Source organism: Bacillus rossius, chromosome 1 (assembly GCF_032445375.1).
Source record: "Bacillus rossius redtenbacheri isolate Brsri chromosome 1, Brsri_v3, whole genome shotgun sequence".
Lineage (NCBI taxonomy): Eukaryota > Metazoa > Arthropoda > Insecta > Phasmatodea > Bacillidae > Bacillus > Bacillus rossius.
Genome location: NC_086330.1, coordinates 74,035,175 through 74,058,192, shown reverse-complemented (window position 1 = coordinate 74,058,192; position 23,018 = coordinate 74,035,175). Strand labels below are relative to the sequence as shown.

At 38.1% G+C, this 23,018-nt stretch overlaps 1 protein-coding gene across 1 annotated transcript in view; it reads right to left on the bottom strand.

The window, feature by feature from the left end:
- Positions 1-10,596, bottom strand: part of LOC134529973 (dorsal root ganglia homeobox protein-like) — a 34,719-nt gene extending 24,123 nt beyond the window's left edge. The window contains exon 1 of the mRNA XM_063364537.1: positions 10,525-10,596. Within this exon, the coding sequence (XP_063220607.1) occupies positions 10,525-10,596 (72 nt within the window). The remainder of the gene's footprint in view (positions 1-10,524) is intronic.
- Positions 10,597-23,018: the final 12,422 nt, after the last annotated feature.

Genomic DNA, 23,018 nt, shown 5'->3' with positions numbered 1-23,018 from the left:
GTTTTTTTAAACCTTGGAATTTACTCTTTACTATGATTATTTTAGTTTACCAAAATAAATTCCATGGTAATTTCACTATCATAAAGTGTCATTTGGTACACCAATACGTTTGGTATGTTCCCTAATGTGGGTTTATGTTCATACACGTGGGTCCACCATCTTCCTGTGAAAATGTCGTTACATGGTGCGCGCGCAGCTTCAACCTGTTAATTTTGTGTTACAGTGATGCGCGCGCATCTTAAAATTTCACTCTCATAATTTTTTTTCATAACGCGCCTAAAGAAGTATAACTTCAAAAATATCGAATGGACAACAAAGATGGAAACATCAGCAACAGCTGATGTCAGATGTCACATGCCTGGACAGCTCAGAGAACTTCTTGGAAGGAATTTATGGAGCGACTTCTACGGTCAGTCGCCGTCTGGTCCTGGTTCTGAAAGGACGAGTGAATGGTTTTTTTTTGTATAATTTAATGTAAGAAAATGTTGAAGATAAAGAAATTCTACTGAAATTGTGCGAGGGGAATGCTGAAACACACTGATTTTCAAAATAACAAATTATGGAAGGTTGTTTTGAACATTTAATTAATCGACTCTTGTTTAAAAAAAATTACAAAGCGACGAGGCAATTCGATTACGTCCAAACGCAATGGAACCAGAGTAGAGTTGCGAGTACTGACGGTTTATCATGTTGCCCAACTGTGATCAGTACCTCTCCTCCGGCCTGGTGGAGTGCGGCTGCGTCTACACTGCTCTCTAGCGGCGTGCATTGTGGGAAACACTTCCATCACACTCCCTTGTAGCAGTGCTCTGCGTCAGACGCTGCATTGGAATCACACCTTTAGTCGGAAGTGGGCTGACGACGATTTCGAGACAGTTGCAACGAGAACCCTGGACAACACAGCGGCGCACGGATGAACCCAACCATGTGACTGAACAGATAATCTGGACGACATGACGACATCACAGATGGCTTTCGACGTGTCGGGAACTGACACACTGGACACTGGGAGGTCCCGGTTGCGGACGGGATGTGGTTCTTGGTGGGCCAGGCGCTTCTGTAGTAGCACCGAGTGTCCAGGTGGTTCGGAGCCCACTATAGTCCAGGAGGTCACGTCGCCTTCAGCCTCTCTTCATGATCGTGCGAGGTGTTGTTACCAGTCCCCCTGGTATTCCTTTTACAAATTTGGTAATATTTTTTATTCAATTTTCTTTTTTTATCTTTAATTTCGTAACATTAAAACCTGTGTTAAAACCTTTAATTAATTTAGGTTTTGGAAATAATTTATAAATTAAATTTGTTCATTATTTCTTTTAGTTATACTTTGTTGTCAAATTTTTTTTCCTCATAAAATAAGGTTTATAAGCCACGTTTGCCAATACATGAACCCTGGTGTTTTTGGTGCGTGAGAACGAGGCTCGGCTAGCGCCACGATGACGTCACGAGAAACAGCTGAGAAGAGAGATGTGCGGACTGGCGGGAGTTGCTGCTGGTGACGTCACTATGCGCCGTCGGGACGGATTGCCTGGTTCATGGAGAAGCCAACATTGCAAGAACTTCAGCTCTGCTCCGTTTCAAAGTAAGGCCTCAGCTTTGAATAAGGACAAGGTTCACGATTTTTACAAATCAGTGATTTACGTTAGCAAAATTCTAGCGAAAATTATTTAAGTTATAAAGATATAAAATTACACACCTTAAAGAGGAAAGTCCAAGTCTAACCTATTTTATGCGATATCGTTAGGAGCATTACAATTTTTACAAAATTTAATTAAACGGTTTGAAATCAGACCTTTTTAAAAATTTAGTTCCTTCAATATTAACGGGTATCTTTGTGCAATTAAAGTAAACGAAAAGTTAGTTTAATTTCTAACTTATCTTCAGTAATTTCACCAACGACCTATCTTGTTAAACTTATGATTACTTTGATAGTTTATTTTGAATTAAAATTTTTTGAATGTGACATGAAAATTTACCAGTAAATCTATTTCTTTTTAAGACTTTTGATGTACCTATATTTTTGGACAATTGTGTATCTTACCTAAGAAATAATGCCATCTGAGGTGTGACAATTTAAACGAGAGCAATAGACACTCTGAATAAACGAATACAAACGTGTCCTCGTATACTACAAGGTTAAATGATAGTTGTCAGTAGCGCCGACAGAGCGCAGTGCAGTGCTTGCCGGCGCGCGCGAGAATAGCGATGCCACTTTGTCGATATTTCGCAGTTTGAATTTGCTCTAAGTGGTGATACAGTGCAGCGCAGTTTGTACGATTATTCGTAATGGGCAACAGAAAAAGGTCTTACCGCTGTCGAAAGCGAAATAAATATCATTGTATCGATTCCTTCACACCGGAGAATACAGAAAACGAATTATAGGTATTTCTGCAAATTTGTCAATAGCAGAAAACCCCAAATATACAAGAAGCTGTACTACAGGCAATTTCACCACAGTGGACTACTGTAAAATGGACTTAATGACTTAATTTCATAAAGACGAACATGTGTAGGCCTACCATTTTTTTTTGCGCTAGTGATTTTTGTTTGTAAAAGCTATTGAGAAAATTCGTCTATATTGGCTACCTCATGCAATTAATTGCAAAAAGTATAGTATAATAATAAACTAGGGGTACATTTCCTCTTGGAACCACGTGAACGGTGGCTGTGAGTGCTATGCGTTATGCTCACGACGTAAGAAAATCTTACCTACCGGCAAAGATTCTCGCTCAGTCCTTTCACTGGTATCAACAGCAGATGCAGCTCATAACATGAGGAGGGAGAGGCATTCTTCGGAATTCAACGTCTCTGATGGGGAAGAGGGTCCAACAATAACAAAAAAAAAATTCATTAAAAAATATTTTTAAACAGAAGTGTTTGCTTACTCATTTTCTCTAACTACGTCTCCTTGCTCCTTGTTTTATTTTACCTCCCACTTCTTAAGGAGGGAAGGGAGGTAACTGCAAGCCCCTTGCCTCCTCCACCAACCAACCTCGATTCTCCATTGACTGATACGATACATAACTTACGAGCATCGAGTTGGTTTTCAGGTGTTTCATAGACAACCATAACTTGGGATTCGCATAACTTCAGGATATCAGGCAATGTTAGATGTCACAAGTCCTGTGCATGATGTATCTTTTGTGATTTACCCTTATAACGTGTGACGTATTCCGTTTCCCTTATTATTTTTAGGTAAGTCATTCTTGTTGAATTAGTGCTTATTGCAGAAAATTTCGGTAGATTGATCTTGAAAGGTTCCCCAAATAATAATAGCATGGATAAGGACAAAACATGTGCATAGTTGCAGTGAACTCTGATATTTTGTTTCTTTTGCAATACTGATCCTGCAGATGCTAAACAATTTTCATTAGCCTACATATTTTCTGCTTCAGTGAAAAAAACCTTGCTGAGTGTAACGGAATTGCTTATGGCCACAGAACTACGAGGTGACGTAGTCATGTCACGTTTATAGCTACCCGAATCCGAAGGGAAGTCTTGTACACATAGTCTATAAAATTTTGCGTACAAATGTTGATATAGGCACCTGATTTTAACTGGTTTGATTTAAAATTTTTTGGGTAACTCAGTAAAAAAAACTTTGTTTTTAGCAAGCGTTACGGAACTTTCAGGAAACGCCCGGAACTTAATGGAAAACTATGAGGCGGATCGCTGACTACATGAAATAAAAAGAACCACTCCCATCCAGCTTTTTCATCCCTTATAACACAATTTTTCTAGTTTCTGATTAAATTTAGCATACTTTGCGTTTAATTTAAGTGGTAATTTATTGTCTTCAACTGATTTAGAAAAAAAATTAAATGTCGACAAATCAAACTTCTTTTTCACCATTTAAGGCAGAAATTTGGTACTTCTTGATGAAAATTTACGCACATGATATTCAAAATAAGAAGAAAATTTCTTTCTAATATATAATATAGGAAAAAATTGTAAAGTCACTCCTTTATGTGATTTTCAAAACCACCCCATACCCCTTTTTCATCCCTTAAAGCATAAGGTTGGTACATATAAATAAAATTAAACGCACTATCGTTAACAAATAGAATAAATTTAATTATTTCTCTTATTTCAAAATAGCAACCCCCCCCCCCACATCTTCCGGTCCGCATGAGGTTTCGAAAAACCATCTATAATTCCCCCTACTACCCCTTAAGAAGTTTTATGGTACATATTGATGAAATTTTGTAAACTCTAAGCTCAGATTAAGAGAAAATTAACTGTTTACATTTAATTATAATTTACCCCTATTTAAATTATCTACACGAGATTTCGAAAAACCACCCTGTCTACCTTTCCCACCACTTAAAGTATAGTATGCATACTCACATTCAAAATAGGAGGAAAATGACTGTCTACATCTGAGTTTCATAAAAGATTTATTGAATACATAATATTTCTAAAACCTACCCCATACCCAATTTCTACCTGATTTTTAAGAATACTTTTTTCATTCATTGATTACATTTTTAAACTTGAGGTTAAAAGTAAAAATAAAATTACTGTTAACTACCCTTTTTCCTGGCTACACGAAGTTTATAAATAACTAACCCTAGTCGACTTTACTACCCCTTAAAGCAGATTTTTGGCTCTTCTAGGTGAAATTTTCAATAGTCCACGTACAAAACAAAAGGGAGGAATTTATCGTCAACATTCAATTTAAGAAAAATAAATTCACTGGAAACTTTAGATTACGAAAAACCACATCCATTTCCCTTTCCTACACCTAAAAGCAGTATTTTGGTCTCATAGATGAAATTTTGCACACTTGACGTTAAAAATGAGAACATTTGATTTTAACCAAAAATTTATTGAATACATGAGATTTTGAAACATTTCTTTCTTCCCGCTTCCCTCCTTCCGGCTCTTCCCCCTCTTCCACATCGTCCTTGTCTACCCCTTAAATCAGCATTTGGGCAACTCTTGATAAAATTTTGCACACTTGCGTTGAAATTAAAAGAAAAATTACTGTTTACATCCTATTTCTAAAAATATATATTCCCTTTACCCAGTTTTCAGCTTGGGAAAAGCCCGGTAGTTAAAGATAAGTATAATCCTGTGGGGCAGAATTTTATGAATTTTTTTAATATCCTTTAATTATATATAAGCGCTTTCGTGTCTACATGCTAGTCTACTGCCATAGTTTGAGATTAATATAGGTCAAATAAAATAAACGTGCTCACATTTGGGATAAAGTTAATTTTTTAATTTTTTAATTTAGGTTACAATCCCCCTCGTCACCAAAAATTTGGTTTGTTTTGACACATCGCTATCAGGGACGAAAATTGTTTAATGAATTTTTTGCATATTTAATAATTTTTCTTGAACATGATTTTTTTTTGTGGGATTTCCGCCCTCACGGTAGCAAGTGTAGATTGTCGGTCTTGACCTCGGGTTTGAAGGTCAGGGCAGCGACATTTTAACCTTGTGAAATATCAAATTATTTCCTTCCCACGAACTTCAATTTTAGTTGTTGTACATTGCGTTATTGCTCTGTTGTAGGACCTCGTTCGATGATACCCTTTGAAAGATAGCATAACAATCATAAAAAAATAATAACAGCAATCATAATAACATTACATTCCTCCCCCAATTCATGAATTTACCACTCGGATTTGACCCTCACTTCGAAAAACTGTGGGTGACTGGACCACTAACTACAAGGTGTCACAAAGAAGAGAACAACGAACAATCACTTCGACACACCAGAAGTCTCAGTCAGAAGTACAGTCGGCCTCTATATAAGGTAGCAGCAACCAGTGCACAATGTCAATACCATAAACTATCTCTGCCTTCGAGGGATGTATGTTGAAGTGGTAGTTTGTACGGAGGTTCCCCCCTGCATTGCAGCGGGCATATTCAGTGATGAGACATCGGCATGTACCCAGAAAGACAAGACAGTTCTTCAGACAATGGCATTGAAAGTCTGCAATGTATTTTAATTTTAATACCCTCTAAGATGTGATATCAACGAAGCTACGAAAGTTTCCTATTCTAAACAATACCGCCACATCATTATTATTTTCAACAGAAAATAAATTCCAGTTATGTATAAAAACTCTTAAAAATTCTAGATTTTACCACAGCTTCAGTGTTAGCTTCTAAAAGAATCAATGTACTTTCAGAACAAGAGTAGGTATACCTAAAACATAGTTTAGACGAGACTTCTGTTCTGTCGTTTAATGGAATAATTTTCCCTTCTACCGGTGCACACTATTCAGTCGTTCTGTTGTTGAGTGTTTGTTGCAGAATCAGAAGAACTAGAGAATGTAGACTAATTTGCGATCCAATAGCGAAAGCGCTTGGATCGTGCAGGCCCTGCGTGTTTCAAGTTCACACTAACTAACAAAAATGCAAATGTTTCATGTTTCTAGTTGTAAAATGTTGTATCATTTTAGTGCGAGAGTAGCTGCTGCTGTTTGCCTGAAGCTGTAGAAGTGTGGGAGCTATAAGGTCAAAACTACTTAACGAATCAGAGGCTGTCCCTGTGAGCAAGGCATTGGACTGACATGCAGTATTTTCTTTGGCCGATTGCTTGCATTAGACTAACAGACTTCAACCATTTCAGGCCTTTATTCTCTTTACCTGGGACATTTTCTACGGATGTTCCGCCATGTAGGGGAGTCTCGCAGTTCTGACCACGGTAACTTAATTAAGGTAGGACAATATTGCAGTTTCAGCAAGCAATCTGTTACCTTAATTAGTGCTTTATTAATTTTTAAGAACACATAATGTTCCTTAAATTTTATTAGAATTCTTTATTATTTCACACTATGAAAATTGCTTTATTTTAAGAGTGCAAACTTTTGTCGTCCATTACCAACGATTCATTCTTTTATAAGTTTTAAGGTCTTAACGACTAATATTTATGACAGTGACACAAAATCTAAGAAACTCAAAACCACAATTATTTGACAATGTCTGATATATAAGTATATATACACATGTCATTGTAACATCCCCGCGCCGGGATGAACACACACTTGTAAATAATAAGGCGATATGTCCTGCTATTGGCGGCTCTACGTTCTGCATTCCCGTCGGATTGCGTGTGATTGGGCCACTTCAATTTTTTTTTCAAATGTAGTTATTGGCTTCTTGTCCTTCGAGGCAGGTAAACACCGCTTATTGGTCCAATGAGAACCCAATTCACGTGTATAATTGTATGCATCTCTGCCTTTCTCTAAATAATAAAGTGAATGTGCGATCTCTGCTGATGGTTACAACCACGGCAATCGTGCGGGTTCATTTAGTAGTAAAGTAGACATACACCTGCTTCGCGTGGATGGCTGGACTGCAATGCTCTTGACACGCCCTTCACAGCCCTGAGCCAGTTATAAACAAGAAGAAGTGTTTACCCAATAACGTGTGATCCGCCAAAGGGTTATTTGATTAGATATATAGGCAAGTTGAGTCTAGCCTGAGGTGAAACAAATCTGCGCAATAATGATGGCTCTACGGCGCGTGTGTGTGTGTGGATGTGTATGTAGGTGTGTGTGGATGTGTATGTATGTATGTGTGTATATATAGTATATATACATACATACTAGTTTGAAAATGTTTGGCTATGAAACCGTTATTTGATTACATACTGTTTTAATGAGTTTTAATGTTTAAATGGTTTAAAATTTGGTCCAAACCTTTCCTCGTGCACCACTTGCAAACCCTCTAGTGCCTCTAATGGTACACATACCAGCATGGCTTGTAAAACTCTACTTACTCTTTGTTGTTAAATTATATGCACAACTTTTAAACTGATTTTATGTATTTCCCCATTTGTTATACTTGTAACAATGGATCGATTCCCTTAACTGTTTGTACTGTCTACTAATGAACATAAAATAGAAAAAAGTCCCCTTGTTGTCTTCTACATTTTCTGATTTTGGAGTTCTTTGTTCTTATTTTCCAGTTCAAAATCCTCTTGGTATCAGTTTTTTTTGTGTGTGTTAGTTATGACGTAATGCATGATAAACTAAAATAATGCAATTGCGTTATGACGTAAATAAGTTAATAGTGTTCTATCTCTTTTGTAAAGTCAAAACATAATCACTAAAAAATATTTTTTCCCAGTATAGTTTAAAAATCACTATAGTGCAGTGGCAGCCCTATGGGATGCACCTACCAACCCACTAAACTAAAATTAACTAGATTTAAAAAAAAAATACTTTTCAGGACGTCAGAAATGTGTTAAGATAACATAAGGGACTTTTTTTTCCTTCAAAAAGTCCTACACCTATTTACCTAACTGGGAGGTATTCCTGCCTACTACTCAAAACCCTGTGGCCCTCCAATTCCTTCTACCCCGAATCGTATCTCCGAAAACCTTAAGCTAGGTGCGCTCTAGATGCAGTATCTTGCTCTTAATGTTGGAACACATATTCTTTAACGCGGCGTGGTTAAATTTATGCCATCGCAGTCGTTACGCAAAGCAGCAGCTGCTTGCTGATGGCAGGCAGTCGCGGGTCGGAGCCAGTAAGGGAAAACATGTAGACGACATGTATGGATGCCCAACAGTGTTAATTGACCATCTGAACAGAAAACAAAGCCCTCTAAACCTGAATAAGAAATTTCAAAGTTTACCATGGAATAGGTATGACTAGAGCAAGTAGTATTTCACGAGTGGCTTTTATTATACACTTGCTAATGCCCGTCATGCGTCGCAATGCATTATTCAAGTTTTTTGTAATTAGTTTTAAATAGGTACACATAAACAAATAATCTCTATATCTCTCTATATACCTCCCTATATATCTGTATATCTCTCCTTGTATATCTCTCCATATCTCTAACAATATCTCTATAATCTACATATCTCTCCATAGCACTATCTCTCTCCATCTCTCCCCCTATATATCTCCATCTCTCCCTTTATATCTATCCTCTATATCTCTCAATCTCTACCTCTATCTCTTTATGTCTTTCCGTCTCTCTATTTCTCTATCTCACTATGTTACTCTATCTCTCTATATTTCTCTATTTTTATCTCTCTCTCGATTCGCGTGCTACCGTTAGTATTCGGACCGTAGAAAAGAGGAACTGTCATAAAATACTTACTGGTAATTATTAGAGACCGGAAAAAATCGCGAATTCATTTCGCGATAGGCTAAAATACAAATAGTTATACCTCAGTGCTGCCTCTGCTATTGGCTTACAACTCACCTGAATGACTCTGGGCCAATGAGAAACACCAGACCAAAGCTTTATCAAATCACAGGCTGCTACGTTGGGATGTCTCACAAGACAGCAGCCAATGAGTGGGTGCGGCATTTGACCGAGTGTACGTAGAACTATGGAGTTCATCCTACAGGTCATTGAACCCGCGAATTTTTTCGGTCCCTAGTAATTATCCGATTCTACTCACGCGTCATATTAAAGTGCCATGGTTACGCAGAAATAATCAAAAATGAAAAAGTTGTTGCCATGCAGAAGGATAAAGCGTCATCAATAAAATGACGGAATTTCATAAAAAATAATTAAATTTGACTTTGAGGGTTGGTTTTATCAAAATCACACCTAGACAGTGACATTCCCCTTGTTTCGAAGGTCAAGTGTGCAAAGTTTCAACTCAATCGGATGAACGTTGCGTGAACGCACAAAATACGAACAAACATACAAACGTGGATTTTTATATAAGTATTAGATTATTCTTGAAGTCCCTATGTCAATGATTGGGACTTTATTTTTCTTCATTGCATTAGAGCTAGTAGCATTTGGAGAGATATTTGAAAGATATTTTTTCTATAACTCGCGGGTCCTTGACGCACCCAGAAATACAGGAAGCCAAAAAGAAAATTACGAAAATCCATCATGGCCCAAACATATTCAATCCCGACAGAAGGTGGAATGTGGCAGCAGCCAAATGACCGAAAGGCATTGGTTTGTTTACGTACGAGCCTAGTAGATACCAGGGGCGCAAATCTGTATAGTTCGCAAGAGAGACCCGCGGGAATTCGCCGGCGCTGCCCGGGAGTACGGTATTGCCGCGTGGACTTCAACCGACACAAGTCATCTCTGGATAAGGTGCTTGTGCGTTGTATACAACCCAAATGTTCGCCCATATGCATGCAATAAGTAGAGACCCGGAAAATTCGCGGGTTCATTTCGTGATATGCTAAAATTCAAATAATTATACCTTAGTGCTGCTTCTGTCATTGGTTCACTGTTAATCTGGAGGACTGAGGGCCAATTAGAGACCCTAACTCATAGAAGTGTCGAATCATAGGCTGCCCAGTCGAGACGACTCACAAGTCAGCAGCCAATGAACAGGTGGCATTTGCCCGAGTGTGTAGAGGATATTGGAGTCTATCCTGGAGGTCATTGAACCCGCGAATTTTCCGGGTCTCTAGCAATAAGCAAAAATCTTTCAAATATACAGAACGTTTTCCATACAACATAGTTTTGAAGTTTATTTTTATCAATCACGTTTCGCAGTGACGATTCAGCAAGCGTGAGTGGAGATCTTGCTGGGTCTACGCCCCTGCACTAGGGGGAGCTACATACAGGCCTCACCTGGCGTCTCCGGCCGAACATGTACTCGGTGAGCAGGTCGCCCGACAGCGGCGCCAGGAAGGGGCCTGCCATCCAGCTGCAGTCCGGGCGCCGCGCGGAGGTCTTAAGGTAGCGCTCGCCGGCGCTGCCGAGGACTCTCTCCTGGCGGGGGGCGCGGCCTGTCTCGGCCACGCCCCTCCTACCCCTCCACCGCGCCCTGGTTGGTCCGCCGAGGGGATGACGCGGCGCATGCGCCCAGCTCCCACCCCTCCCTCGCTCGCGCGGTGGGGATGTGATTAGTGACGGCGCGCGCCTCCCCCTCCCCTTCACGCCGCGCCGGGGGAAAATTAATAATGCTCGGGCAGCGTCTTCAATATTTGGAATTACTTTTGCGAAAAACGGATTCCTCCCCGCGCTCGGCAGGGAGGTTGGGGGGGGGGGGGGTTGTGCGGGAGTTCAGGAATGGATGAAATCAGCGAGGCATTAAGGGTAACAATGCTCCGCTGTATCGCTAGCGGTTTACCGGACGAATGTAAAAGGAAAAAGAAAAAAAGTTAAGGATGGGGGGGGGGGGGGGGGGGGGGGAGGTATACTCCGGTCGACCTCCGGCTATCTCTTTCTGACGGTCCCACCCACAGCTGAGCGGAGTCCCGCAGATTACAATGACTCCCGAGAGCACGCGCCAACGACGAGAACTGAGAACTGGTGTTTGCGAATTGATTACTTACTTTTTTTTTGCAGATGTGATCTTGCAGCAGCCACGACTGCTGTTTATCATAGTGTTTCAATACCACCAATTGCTTTGATGAATTCGGATAACGGGATTCGGGAGACATGAGGCATGATGCTTAATTGTTATTATTATTGTTCTATAAAAGCTATATTAAATTCAAAAATATATATTTCATCAAGTTTTTATTCTTTTCGTCTAATTTTTTTAAAAAAATGAGAACACTGCATTGAAACAGTAACTGGGCGAATCAAAAATTATTAATATTTAAGGTTCCTTATTTGGTTTCATTTTCTTTTTTCTCTTTCCAAATATAAATTAAAAGTATTTTAAGAAAGTTCTCGGGATGTATTTATTTGTTGCGAGATTATTATAAATATTTTTAACAATCTTCGGAAGAATCTGAGTGTGTTTACACATTCAACCTTTAAAGTTGAGTCAGAACACTATTCATACCGTAATTATCCCCTAAAAAGTTTTCCGGTCGAATTTAAATACTTACATGTAGGCCTACTCCATGAGGTATGTAGGCCTATAGTATGCGAAAGACCTTATTTTAACAATTGTTTGCTGAGACTACGATTTTTCTTTTTTGTTTTAATTTTCCATACATGTTATGTTCTTGCTTTCTCGAGAATAGTTAACGATTTTTTTATAATAGTAACACTTTTGTTTTAAAATTTAGTCTTTTTAACTTTAGGCTAAAACTTCAAGATGAGAAAGTGCCACGCCGATAGAGGCAGATGTTTTGGGGGCTCCCTGCTCAGCCAAAGTAACGTGAGAAATAAAAATAGAAAATTGTTATATCTAAAGTTATGTGGCGATATAATAAACACAAAACAAAATTATATCCATTGCGATTAAAAATTGTTAGTCAGGTCTATTTCGCTGATTCGTTTTACCCCAGTCTGGACTCCAAGATCTTATGCTTTGGCGTGTTACGCCTGGTTGAGCAGACATAGACACGTCTCTCCTTGCTTTCGGCCGACTCCGACTCGTCCAGGGCAGTCACTGAAGTAATCGCAGTTGTGGATCTATATGCGCTTTAAGTCTACTTTGCTGCCACATGGAATCCTCGAGGCTCTAACTATCGTAAATAATTTGTTTCTCGGGTATCATTTATTTCCGTTGTGATTTTGACACTGAAAAACGCAATACGTTAGAATGCATAGCCACGAACGAGCATATTCTCATTGGACGAGCAGAGTATGGAAAGATCAACAAACTCTCACAAATTACACTACCAATACTATAAATGTGAAAGTCTTTGGAATTTCAGATGGTTGTATGTTCACTTCTTAATCACTAAGGTCTTCACTACTGAACCGATTTGGATGAAAATGTGAACATATATATAGCCGATATGTACTGGATTGATAAAAAGGTTATACCTTAATACGAAATTCCACATCTAATCGTGGGAAAATGGGATGAAATTAGTGATAAAAATTTGTTATATAAAAACAATTACGAACTAAAAGTACTAACCTAGTTTTACCACTTTCTGGATTTATATACCCGAGGAGGTGAAAAGGAGTTTAAAATAGCGTTTGTAGTAATATATCATATATTCGAAATCAATCGGTATTTATGATACTTAACATGAATATTAAATATATAAAAACTTTATTTAATCCAATAATTTCCCTTTTAAATTAATTGACTGCTCGTGAGTGTATCGAACGCTTAAAATTGACATGTTTTTTGCTCTACTGTAAAAATGGGTGCGTGTACTTATGTACGCGCGTGAGAAGTTATACTTAATTGGCATCATTAAAAGTAGTTTTTAATTGCATGCAAATAATTAATTACAATAAAATAATAAAAGGGCTGGAAAAGGATAGTCAGCACAGTCAATAAAGTTCAGTTTAAATTTGAAAAATTAAATAAATAAAATTTAGAGAATAATAAATATTATAAATGACATAATTTGTACTAAATATTATAGAGTTCTTAATTTTAAATATTTGTTTCTGATTATTTAATATTTTAAAAGAAAATAAATAAATTTGATAAAAAAATCTAAAATTTAAATAAGTTTATTCATTTTTTAAATATTTATTATTTTCTTAATTTAATAATCACTTTTCATATTTATCAAAAAGTTTTCTGTAAATTTATTCATTAATTTTTATAAATATGTATTATTTATACAATTTAATAATAAATATTAAATGTAGTATTTTAATTTGATGTTCGAATTTAATTTTTATCACAAATTTTTTATAAAATGTTTTATTAAATTTATTTCTTTATTTTGTAAATATTAAATAACCAATAATAAATATTAAACATTAATAATTTAATAATATTTAGTATTAATTATATTAAATAATAATATTTTAATTTATATCAATAAATAATACATACGGATAGTTAACCTCAATTTTATTGGAGCACTTGAAAAAGTATAAAGGCAAAATTTTCTTTAGATACTAATATTTACGAATAGTAAATAGTATTAATCAAAATATTCAATTTAAATCACTACTGAATATAATTTATTAGCACATATACTTAGAATTCGCACTTGTATGAAACTAAAACACGTGTTGTGAATGTAGAAACTAGAAACATGTGGATAAATATTATAAATATGAAAACAGTGATCAGAGGCGACGAACGTGCCAACATGCGCGACTAATAGAGGTTCTATTTCTATTTTTGGTAGCTTTTTTTCGAGACTTAATAAGCGGTTTAGCGGGCAGCTTCAAACTGTTAATTTTGTGTTACAGTGATGCGCGCGCATCTTAAAATTTCACTCTCATCATATTTTCATAACGCGCCTTAAGAAGTATAACTTCAAAAAAAGGAAAAAAAAAAATTAACTACTGCCGAGTTTTTGAACCACGGCCCTTCAGCATATTGACCGCGCAGTATAACCACTGCTCTGACACAAGGTTACGAGGAAAATGCGTATTATATTTGATGTAATTTCAAAATAATGTGTTTTTTTAAACCTTGGAATTTACTCTTTACTATGACTATTTTAGTTTACCTAAATAAATTCTATGGTAATTTCACTATCATAAAGTTTCATTTGGCACCTCAATACGTTTGGTATGTCCCCTAATGTGAGTTTATGTTCATACACGTGGGTCCGCCATCTTCCTTTGAAAATGTCGTCACATGGTGCGCGCGCAGCTTCAACCTGTTAATTTTGTGTTACATTGATGCGCGCGCATCTTAAAATTTCACTCTCATAATTTTTTTTCATAACGCGCCTAAAGAAGTTTAACTTAAAAAAAAAAAGTAATTTTTACAAGGAAAATCCTTGCAAACACAGTTGCCAACTAGGATATCAATTTTAAAACTGCAAGACAGTGCTTTGTAAAATTTGCAAATGGTACAAAGCTCTGCCTTGTAATTTTACAAGTCATATCGTTGGCCGTTGGCAACTGAGTCTTCAAGATCTATAGGCCTAATCGTAAAGGAACGAACTTTTTTTTACCTAACGCATGGGGCCATAGCGACATATTTTGACGAGGCTGACTGATGGTTTCAGCATTTTTCAGTAGCGAGCTGTGGCTTAGTTTTTCACGTTTTGGCAGCGTATACATGTTTAATATAATTCAGGCTGTTGGCCTCCACTAGCAAATATGATTCTACCAACCACTGTTGTGACAATTTTCCACCTCTACCTAATGGTAGGTTTAAATTGATTACGAATATATTTTAAGGTCCATTGGAATTGTAGCATGCTAATGTTGTTGCGAACTCTATTCAATTGAGCACCTTCATACGAATCGCACTGTCGCCATTTTTTTTGCCCGCACCGGGTACGAACCGAGGACTCCGAGCTCCGTGTCGTAAAAGTTTGTTTTGGAAATATTTTTATTAAATTTTTATTATTTGAATTTTTTTTATAAATTTTAATTTTTTTTATTAAAATTGGATAATAAATAAAAAAGTTAAAGATGGTGACCGTAACGATAATTGCAACGGTGACGACATAATCCAAAATGGCGGTCATGGTATCCTTATTCCTAGAAATGGCTTATCGGAGGCTGTAGACATGGATGCTTAAGCCAGTTTTAGGAATTTTCAGCTGCTGGGATTTTTTATGGACTAAAACGGGAAATTTTCCCTCTAAACGGGAAATTTTTCCCTAGAAAACGGGAATTTTAAATTTATCAAAATTTTTGAGATTTTTTGGCGGAATTTTTTTCCACAAAAATTGAAATTTTGGCGATTTTTGAGGAATTTTGGGCAATTTTTGTCCAATTTTGGCAAGTTTTGAGGATCAAATTCAAGGTCAAGGTCAAAGGTCAAGGTCACAACTATCCAAGATGGCCACCGTGACGTCACAATCCAAGATGGCGGACCGACAATCACAATCCACATTCTGAATCCTGTTTCCGGAGCCCCATTTGTATACTACTAACATCGTTTGAATTACGTGATTTCTGATTTGCTGAGTTTTTTTTCGGGCATAAGTCTACTGTCGGCCACGAATCACAGCGCCGTGAATGGCAATGACTTCTCTTGCAGCCCACCGCCAATCACAAGGAAAGAAGAAAAAAAGTCGCTGGTGTGGATGATACCTTATTGCAGTCTAATGGTGGTCATGTTGGTGAAAAGTACTAGCCCCTTAAAAGGGTATGTTATCCCCGAGTTGTACTTCTGTAGGGAAGAGGGCGGAGAAGTCATCATCTCCAGCGGGACATGTGCCTCGCCGTCACGCGACATGTGCGAGTGTGCGCGCGTGTTCGACAAAGCACTGCATTGTTCCGGCCTAAATACATGCTCTCGCACTTGATGTTACCCTCCCGGCCCTGGTTTTTTTTTTTTTACCTCTCTCGCTGTACTTTCATTTCGGTCGTCTGTTCTCCCTTCCTCGTCCATTCAACACCCACCCTCCTTTACATCTCCTGCTGGGGGTGGGGCCGCCCCTGCCCTCAATCCCACCCTCCACAACACACCCCGACCTGCGCTCCGCCGTATGTCGAGATGCATGCAGCCAGGGTAGAATACACATTACTGTAGGCACGTCACCAGGGCAGTATCTTTGCAGATTGGCCGACTGCCCCGCTGTGCCTTCCGCCCTGGTCTCGCATGCCTGGCTCACGTGTTTCTATTGCGAGTGATTGGGCTCCGCCTACCCGGGCACACACGTGGTGTGCAGAGCTTCCAGAAAAGCCACGCGATCACGTGGTGTCTGTTTACTAGAAACATTTAAGAACACGCGGAGGGTGGATTAGTATTTCTGTTTACGGAGTTATTTTCTATTTTTTTTACAACAGTAAAAATGTCCATAACGCGTGTTTTCATAATAAATTTTAGCATGAAACATCTGGTACACATTCTTGAAAGCACTAAGGGACTTGCAAAATAAATTTATCTTAATTTTATGGTAATATTTCAAATGTCATGGTTGCCCTATGCAGGAATAGAAGACTGCGCGCCAACACAGCCTTGCGTTTAGAGGCGATACAGCGCTAGAATCACCAGCGAGCTTGGCACTTATCATTCCGCATCACCAACACAAATACACTCATAATTATATGGACCCCTTAAGGGGTTGTCAAGTACTACATGGTAAAATGACAGATGGTATCGAAATTGATAACAGTTTGCATTTTGCCTGTTGTGAAATTATAGCACGAATATTGTAGGACTCTATTCTTTGTGTGCAACTACAATTTACCTCCTGTCCAAGTTGCACGTTAGTCTTGTAAGTTTTTATTGGCTTCTGGGCTTTCACATGTGTCTTGAGCCAATTGTGTACAGAGATTTGCAGGACAAGCTTCGTGAGGAGACAGTCTAGAATGGATACTATTATACGTTTGAATAACACTTTAATCGGTTCATGGGTCTTTGAAGCGTTCTGATATACAAGAAGCCAATACGAAAATGAAATACCGAATGAATAAACCCTTCCAGACAGAAATATGAATGTGACAGCAGCCAATTAGTGATGGGCAGAACGATTTCTTTTTACAGAATCGAATTTTTGAATCAGTTCTGTGTAATGATTCGTTCAAAAAAAATTGTTATTTAGTTCTCTTTTTTTTTTACGGTATGTGGTTCTTATCAAGAATCATAACTCGTTTTCCCTTTGAAGTATTAGTTACGTCTTTGCGCCCGGCTGGTTATCATAATCGGTCTAGCTGTATTCTGACTGTTAGCTGATGACAAATTTAATATTATAATTTTGTCAAAATTAAAAGGCACTGTTAAATAAACTTTTTTCACACGTTTTTTTCTTTATATGATATTTATAACAACCTGGTTTTAGGACTGCTCTGAACGGCCAGTACAAGCAATGCGAAGTAATAAACCCAAAAATGGTAAGTGTGTTTGATAGTACTTTCATTTTTAACTCGCAGGTTTGTTACCAAAGTTTGTGTATGTGTACGTAAAAATTAATTTGAAACTACTGCTTAACCGTTGACATTGTCAGGTGTGGATACTTTTCATGTTACCCTATTTTATTCCGTCAAGTATCGTTTGCGCTTGTGTGTACGCTACGCACGCTCACGCAACGATGACTGACTACTCTGACTCCCGAAGTCACGATTCATTTTACGAACGAATCAAAGGAACGAATCAGACAGGCCGCGTGGCTGGTTCTCGTCTCGTTCTTTCGCCGCTTCATTCTTCTGACTCGTGTTCAGCTTTCAAGGAATCGACTCTCAAAGAACCGATTCTTTACATCGCGAAAGAATCACGTCATTTCATTCGCGCAAAGATTCGTTCGTTTTGAACGAATAGTTCACGAACGACACATCACTGCACCCAATGAATGTACAAGAGTGTCCAGCCTAGCCACACAATAACAATTAGTTGCAGGTATCTACTGATAACGTATTGTTAGAGACCTGTAAAATTCGCGGATTCATTTCGCGATAGGATAGAGTTAAAATACTTTTGACATTATTTTGCTTCAGTGATTGGGCCACAGTTTATCTGAAGGAGTCTGGGCCAATGAAAAATCTTTAAAAGAAGAATTAGCGAATCACGATCATTCTAGTCAACAGGTGTTACGAGTCGGTAACCAATCAGCAGATGTAATTTGCACGAGTGCATAGAGGATCATGGAGTCTATCCTTTAGGGATTTGAAATCGCGAATTTTAAAGGTCTCTACGTATTGTTTGGCTCAATGCCGTAGAGGCCAGTGTTGAACCTGCCGTGGTCAAATAATCAAATAAATTCAAAATTATAATTTTTTTGGCGTATAGCCAGAAACCAAATGAACCGCAAAATTTTCGTGTCTCTATGGTCACAAACGTAATCAGAGGCTGTGATTTATCGCAAAAAGGTTTTTGTACCAAGATAGCCTAGAACTTAATGTATTTTCCACTTAGTCCTATTCTTGTAATTGAAAGAAATATTTTTTACATTGAGCTAAGTGCGGAGCGAGTTTCTTTCACATATCAGAGCCAATGAAGTAGGGCCATACATTTATCACGAAAAGATCTCCTGACCACCTATGTGATAAATTTCGTAGCATAGTCTATGTTTCGTGGTTAGCTGTGTTTATTTCAGATTGCAAATAGGCAATGGCTTTTCTTGCAGACGGCCACCAATCACAAGGAAACAATCGCTAACGCGGGCATACCTCATTGCATTCTAAAGTGCGATCAGATATTTTACGCAAAATGCATGCCCCTAACAATAAGTAATGTCACAAAAAATGGACAAATTGTATCGAAATCTATCAGGCAGTCAAATTTACCGCGAAAAATCACGTTGTCTAAACCTATTCTAAAGCAGGAAAGAGCTGCAAGAGTTCTATTTTGGTTAATGTTAAGAAGTCTCGAAAAAAAATATCTTGATGTTAAACGTTTTGCGTTTTACCCTCATCCGACATTTACGGCACAGGCGGTATATTTCCCCTGATTATGTTCAAGTGTGACGAACACAACTGTAGCGTAGCCAGTGACGCTACGAGGTCACGGCACGGGGTCACGTGTCCAATCCCGAAGCGTGCAGGTGTCCGGAGCTGTACCTTAGGATCGTGTTTCCTGAATTATTTTGCTTCTAATGTTGTGTTTTTGCACATTATTTTAAATAAATTCCTAATTTAAACATATTTAATTGTTCATAAGATGTTTTTTCTACTAAACAAGTCCACATTTAATGCTTCTTATGAATCTAAAGCACATTTTTTAAATGTCAGTCCTAGAAATCATGTAGGTATTGTACCTTAAACTGAACTTCCAGTTTGTATGTAGCTTAGTCTTAGAATTGTTTATTTTTAATATATCATACATTAAATAATTTAAAATATTTTTTTTTCTTCAAAACTATAGAAAGCTGACTTTTTCAGAGTTTAGAAATATTACCAAACATGCGGGCTAGACAGTGTAGACACGTCTGTGGGCGAAATTTAATTTTCCCCACCGACTGTACACCGCGTCTGTTTGACGTCTCTCGGGGGATAATTAGTATTGGATTTGCCTACAGCCAGCACCCCTCGCTCGACGAGCTGCGATTGGACGCGGAATTAAATGAGCCCCGGGCTGAAGGGGGGGACAGGAAACAAACTATGGCAGTCTTTGTCTCGCTCACCAGCTCATCCGCGCTGCCTTTCATAGACAAACATTTCCCCCTCCCCGCCCACAACCCTGCCTGCCCGCGGGCTTATTCGGTTAGTCGTGTTTCGGGATTGGATTTCACATGCTGTGTCGGTGCGCGGTGGTCCCAGCTGCGCGCAGCGGCAGTTAATGAAAACCCTGTTTCTGCAGCGGCGAGGGGTTGACTTCGCGACTCGGCCCGTCGCCCCCCCCCCTTCACCCCTCCTCTCCCCGGGACGCAGCGACCCCTGGGCCAGAGCGAGGCCACCAGAGCTCGCCAGAGATGCGTGACCTCTAACCTCGGTAACGAGCCGATACATGTGTTCCCATGTTGCAAATTAACTTTGCAATAAGGAATTGTGTTCAAATACTGTCCATTTGGTTAAAATTCATCAAACAGTTATTAATTTAAATTTACCGCACACGCTATAAGTTACACTTCTACGGCATTACAAAAAGTAACTAACCCGGAAATCTTTAAATATATTATAACACTAAGTATATTTTTTATATTTCTTTTTTTACACGACTGCAATCAGTCTGCAAATTCTTTCTCTGAACAAACCTCAACCTTATAATATAATAATAATGTTATTAAAAAAAGTAAAAATAAATCCTAGTGGCGAGATTGGAACCACGTCCCTTTAAGTTCATACCGTTGCGCCATTTACCAATAAGGAGCAAAGAAAGAGAATATGTATTATAGTTATTGTAATGCCAGTGTTCTTAAGTATTTGAAAACTTCAGATTACTCTTTACTATGATTTTTTTTTTAAGTATACCAAATATATTCCAGGGTAGTTTCACTCTCAAAAAATTTCCTTTGGAACACCAATACGTTTGGTATGTCCGTTAATGTTTACGAAAGAGTAACTATGTTGCTACACGTGGGTCTGCGAACTTTGTGTCACATTTCCGTTCATCGGCTTTCTTTCCATTTTTACGAAATTACGCCTACCATATGCCGCATACCGAGACTACCGAGAGCTTAGATGTTTACACATTATATATACGATATATCTACTATATAAAAATAAGTCGGGTTTTCCTTCCTGACGCTATAACTCCAGAACGCACGAACAGATTTCCACGGTTTTGCAGTTGTTGGAAAGGTCTCGGGCTCCGTGAGGTTTATAGCAAAGAAAATTCAGGAAAAATTCAGGACAAACCAACATTTTAAGTAGATGGCGCCGGTGCGTGATACATTGTTTGACAGCTACTCATTGTTCTCTGCTCAGTTAATTTCATGTGACAAACCGGTATTGTGTTCACTGTGAAATTGTGAAAAAAAATAAAAATAATAAGTTATTCGTTTCCTAACATTTCAATTGGAAACCATCAAATCAACTACTCATTGTTCTCTGCTCAGTTAATTTCATGTGACAACCCGGTATTGTGTTTACTGTGAAATTGTGAAAAAAAATAAAAAAAATAAGTTATTCGTTTCCTAACATTTCAATTGGAAACCATCAAATCAACTACTCATTGTTCTCTGCTCAGTTAATTTCATGTGACAAACCGGTATTGTGTTTACTGTGAAATTGTGAAAAAAAAAGAAAAAAAAAGTTATTCGTTTCCTAACATTTCAATTGGAAACCATCAAATAAACTACTCATTGTTCTCTGCTCAGTTAATTTCATGTGACAAACCTGTATTATGTTTACTGTGAAATTGTGAAAAAAAAGAAGAAAAAATAAGTTATTCGTTCCCTAACATTTCAATTGGAAACCATCAAATGAACTACTCATTGTTCTCTGCTCAGTTAATTTCATGTGACAAACCGGTATTGTGTTTACTGTGAAATTGTGAAAAAAAAGAAAAAAAAAAGTTATTCGTTTCCTAACATTTCAATTGGAAACCATCAAATAAACTACTCATTGTTCTCTGCTCAGTTAATTTCATGTGACAAACCTGTATTATGTTTACTGTGAAATTGTGAAAAAAAAGAAGAAAAAATAAGTTATTCGTTCCCTAACATTTCAATTGGAAACCATCAAATGAACTACTCATTGTTCTCTGCTCAGTTAATTTCATGTGACAAACCGGTATTGTGTTTACTGTGAAATTGTGAAAAAAAAAAGTAAAAAAAAACATATAACGTATATTGTGCAAATTTTTATTCAATTTCAACAGCAGGCATTTCTCTTTAAGGTCGTAAGTTGAACTGTGTAAATTATGCGGATCGTGCATTTGAGGTTAAATTCACCACTCTGTCCATAGCCCAAAATAGCATAAAACGAAGCTATCTGGTGGCGAAACGGAGTTCGCCGGGTTTGCTAATATATATATATATATATATATATATATATATATATATATATATATATATATATACATATATATATATATATATATATATATATATCGTTACTGGAGCCCCGAAGGTTTCCGCAGATCGCGCTGAGAGAAAGGCTTGTGCACCTGAAAAATACATTTGTTTTCATGTGACGAAAAAACAAATATGCAGTTGTTCGAAGAATTATTTTGCATAGAAAAGTGTTTTTGCTCTGAACTAAATGGTTTCGTCAGCTCAACTGTATATTTTGTTAGGTGTACAAAACCAATTTTCAAACACGTAACATTTGGTTGGCTAGGTCAAAAAATTATTTGTTATGTCGGAAAACCCTTTCTCTGTGCATTTGTAGAGACTTGCGAAAATTTGTGGTGCTAGGTAAGGCTCCACGCACTTGCACATAAACTAATGCCTTCCCTTCATTGGCTGCTGCAACATCTCTTGTATAGATTGGGGTAACATGGATTATCCTTATTTTTTTTATTGGTATCCTGTATTTCAGGGAGAATCAAAGACCCATGAGTAGAAATACAGGAGTTACGCGGATTCATTTGGTCGAGAGCTCGAATGCAAACTTTCGTAATCTTGCACCGTGTTCGTGATTGGACCGCAGTTATTTGGACGCGCCCCTCTCAGACCGCGAGTGAACGACGCGATGCCCGGCTAGGAGGGAAGTAAGCGAATCAGGTTGCGCCGATTAACCAGAACGAAAGGTTTTTTCGCTAAGAAATCAGCCAATGCAGAAGCAAACGTTGCTATAGAGCTTGACATAAGGCTTTGAATTTTCCGTGTGTCCACCCATGAGCCAGTGAATATATAATTAAACTGAGTAATGATAAGCGTGCACACGGAGTGTGTGTGTGGGGGGGGGGGGGGGAGGGGTCAGCAGGGAAGAAGCCAAGGGGGAGGTCGGTGGAGTCCGGACCCCTCCCGTCACAATTATGGCAACCTAGCTACATAAGGTTGCAGAGG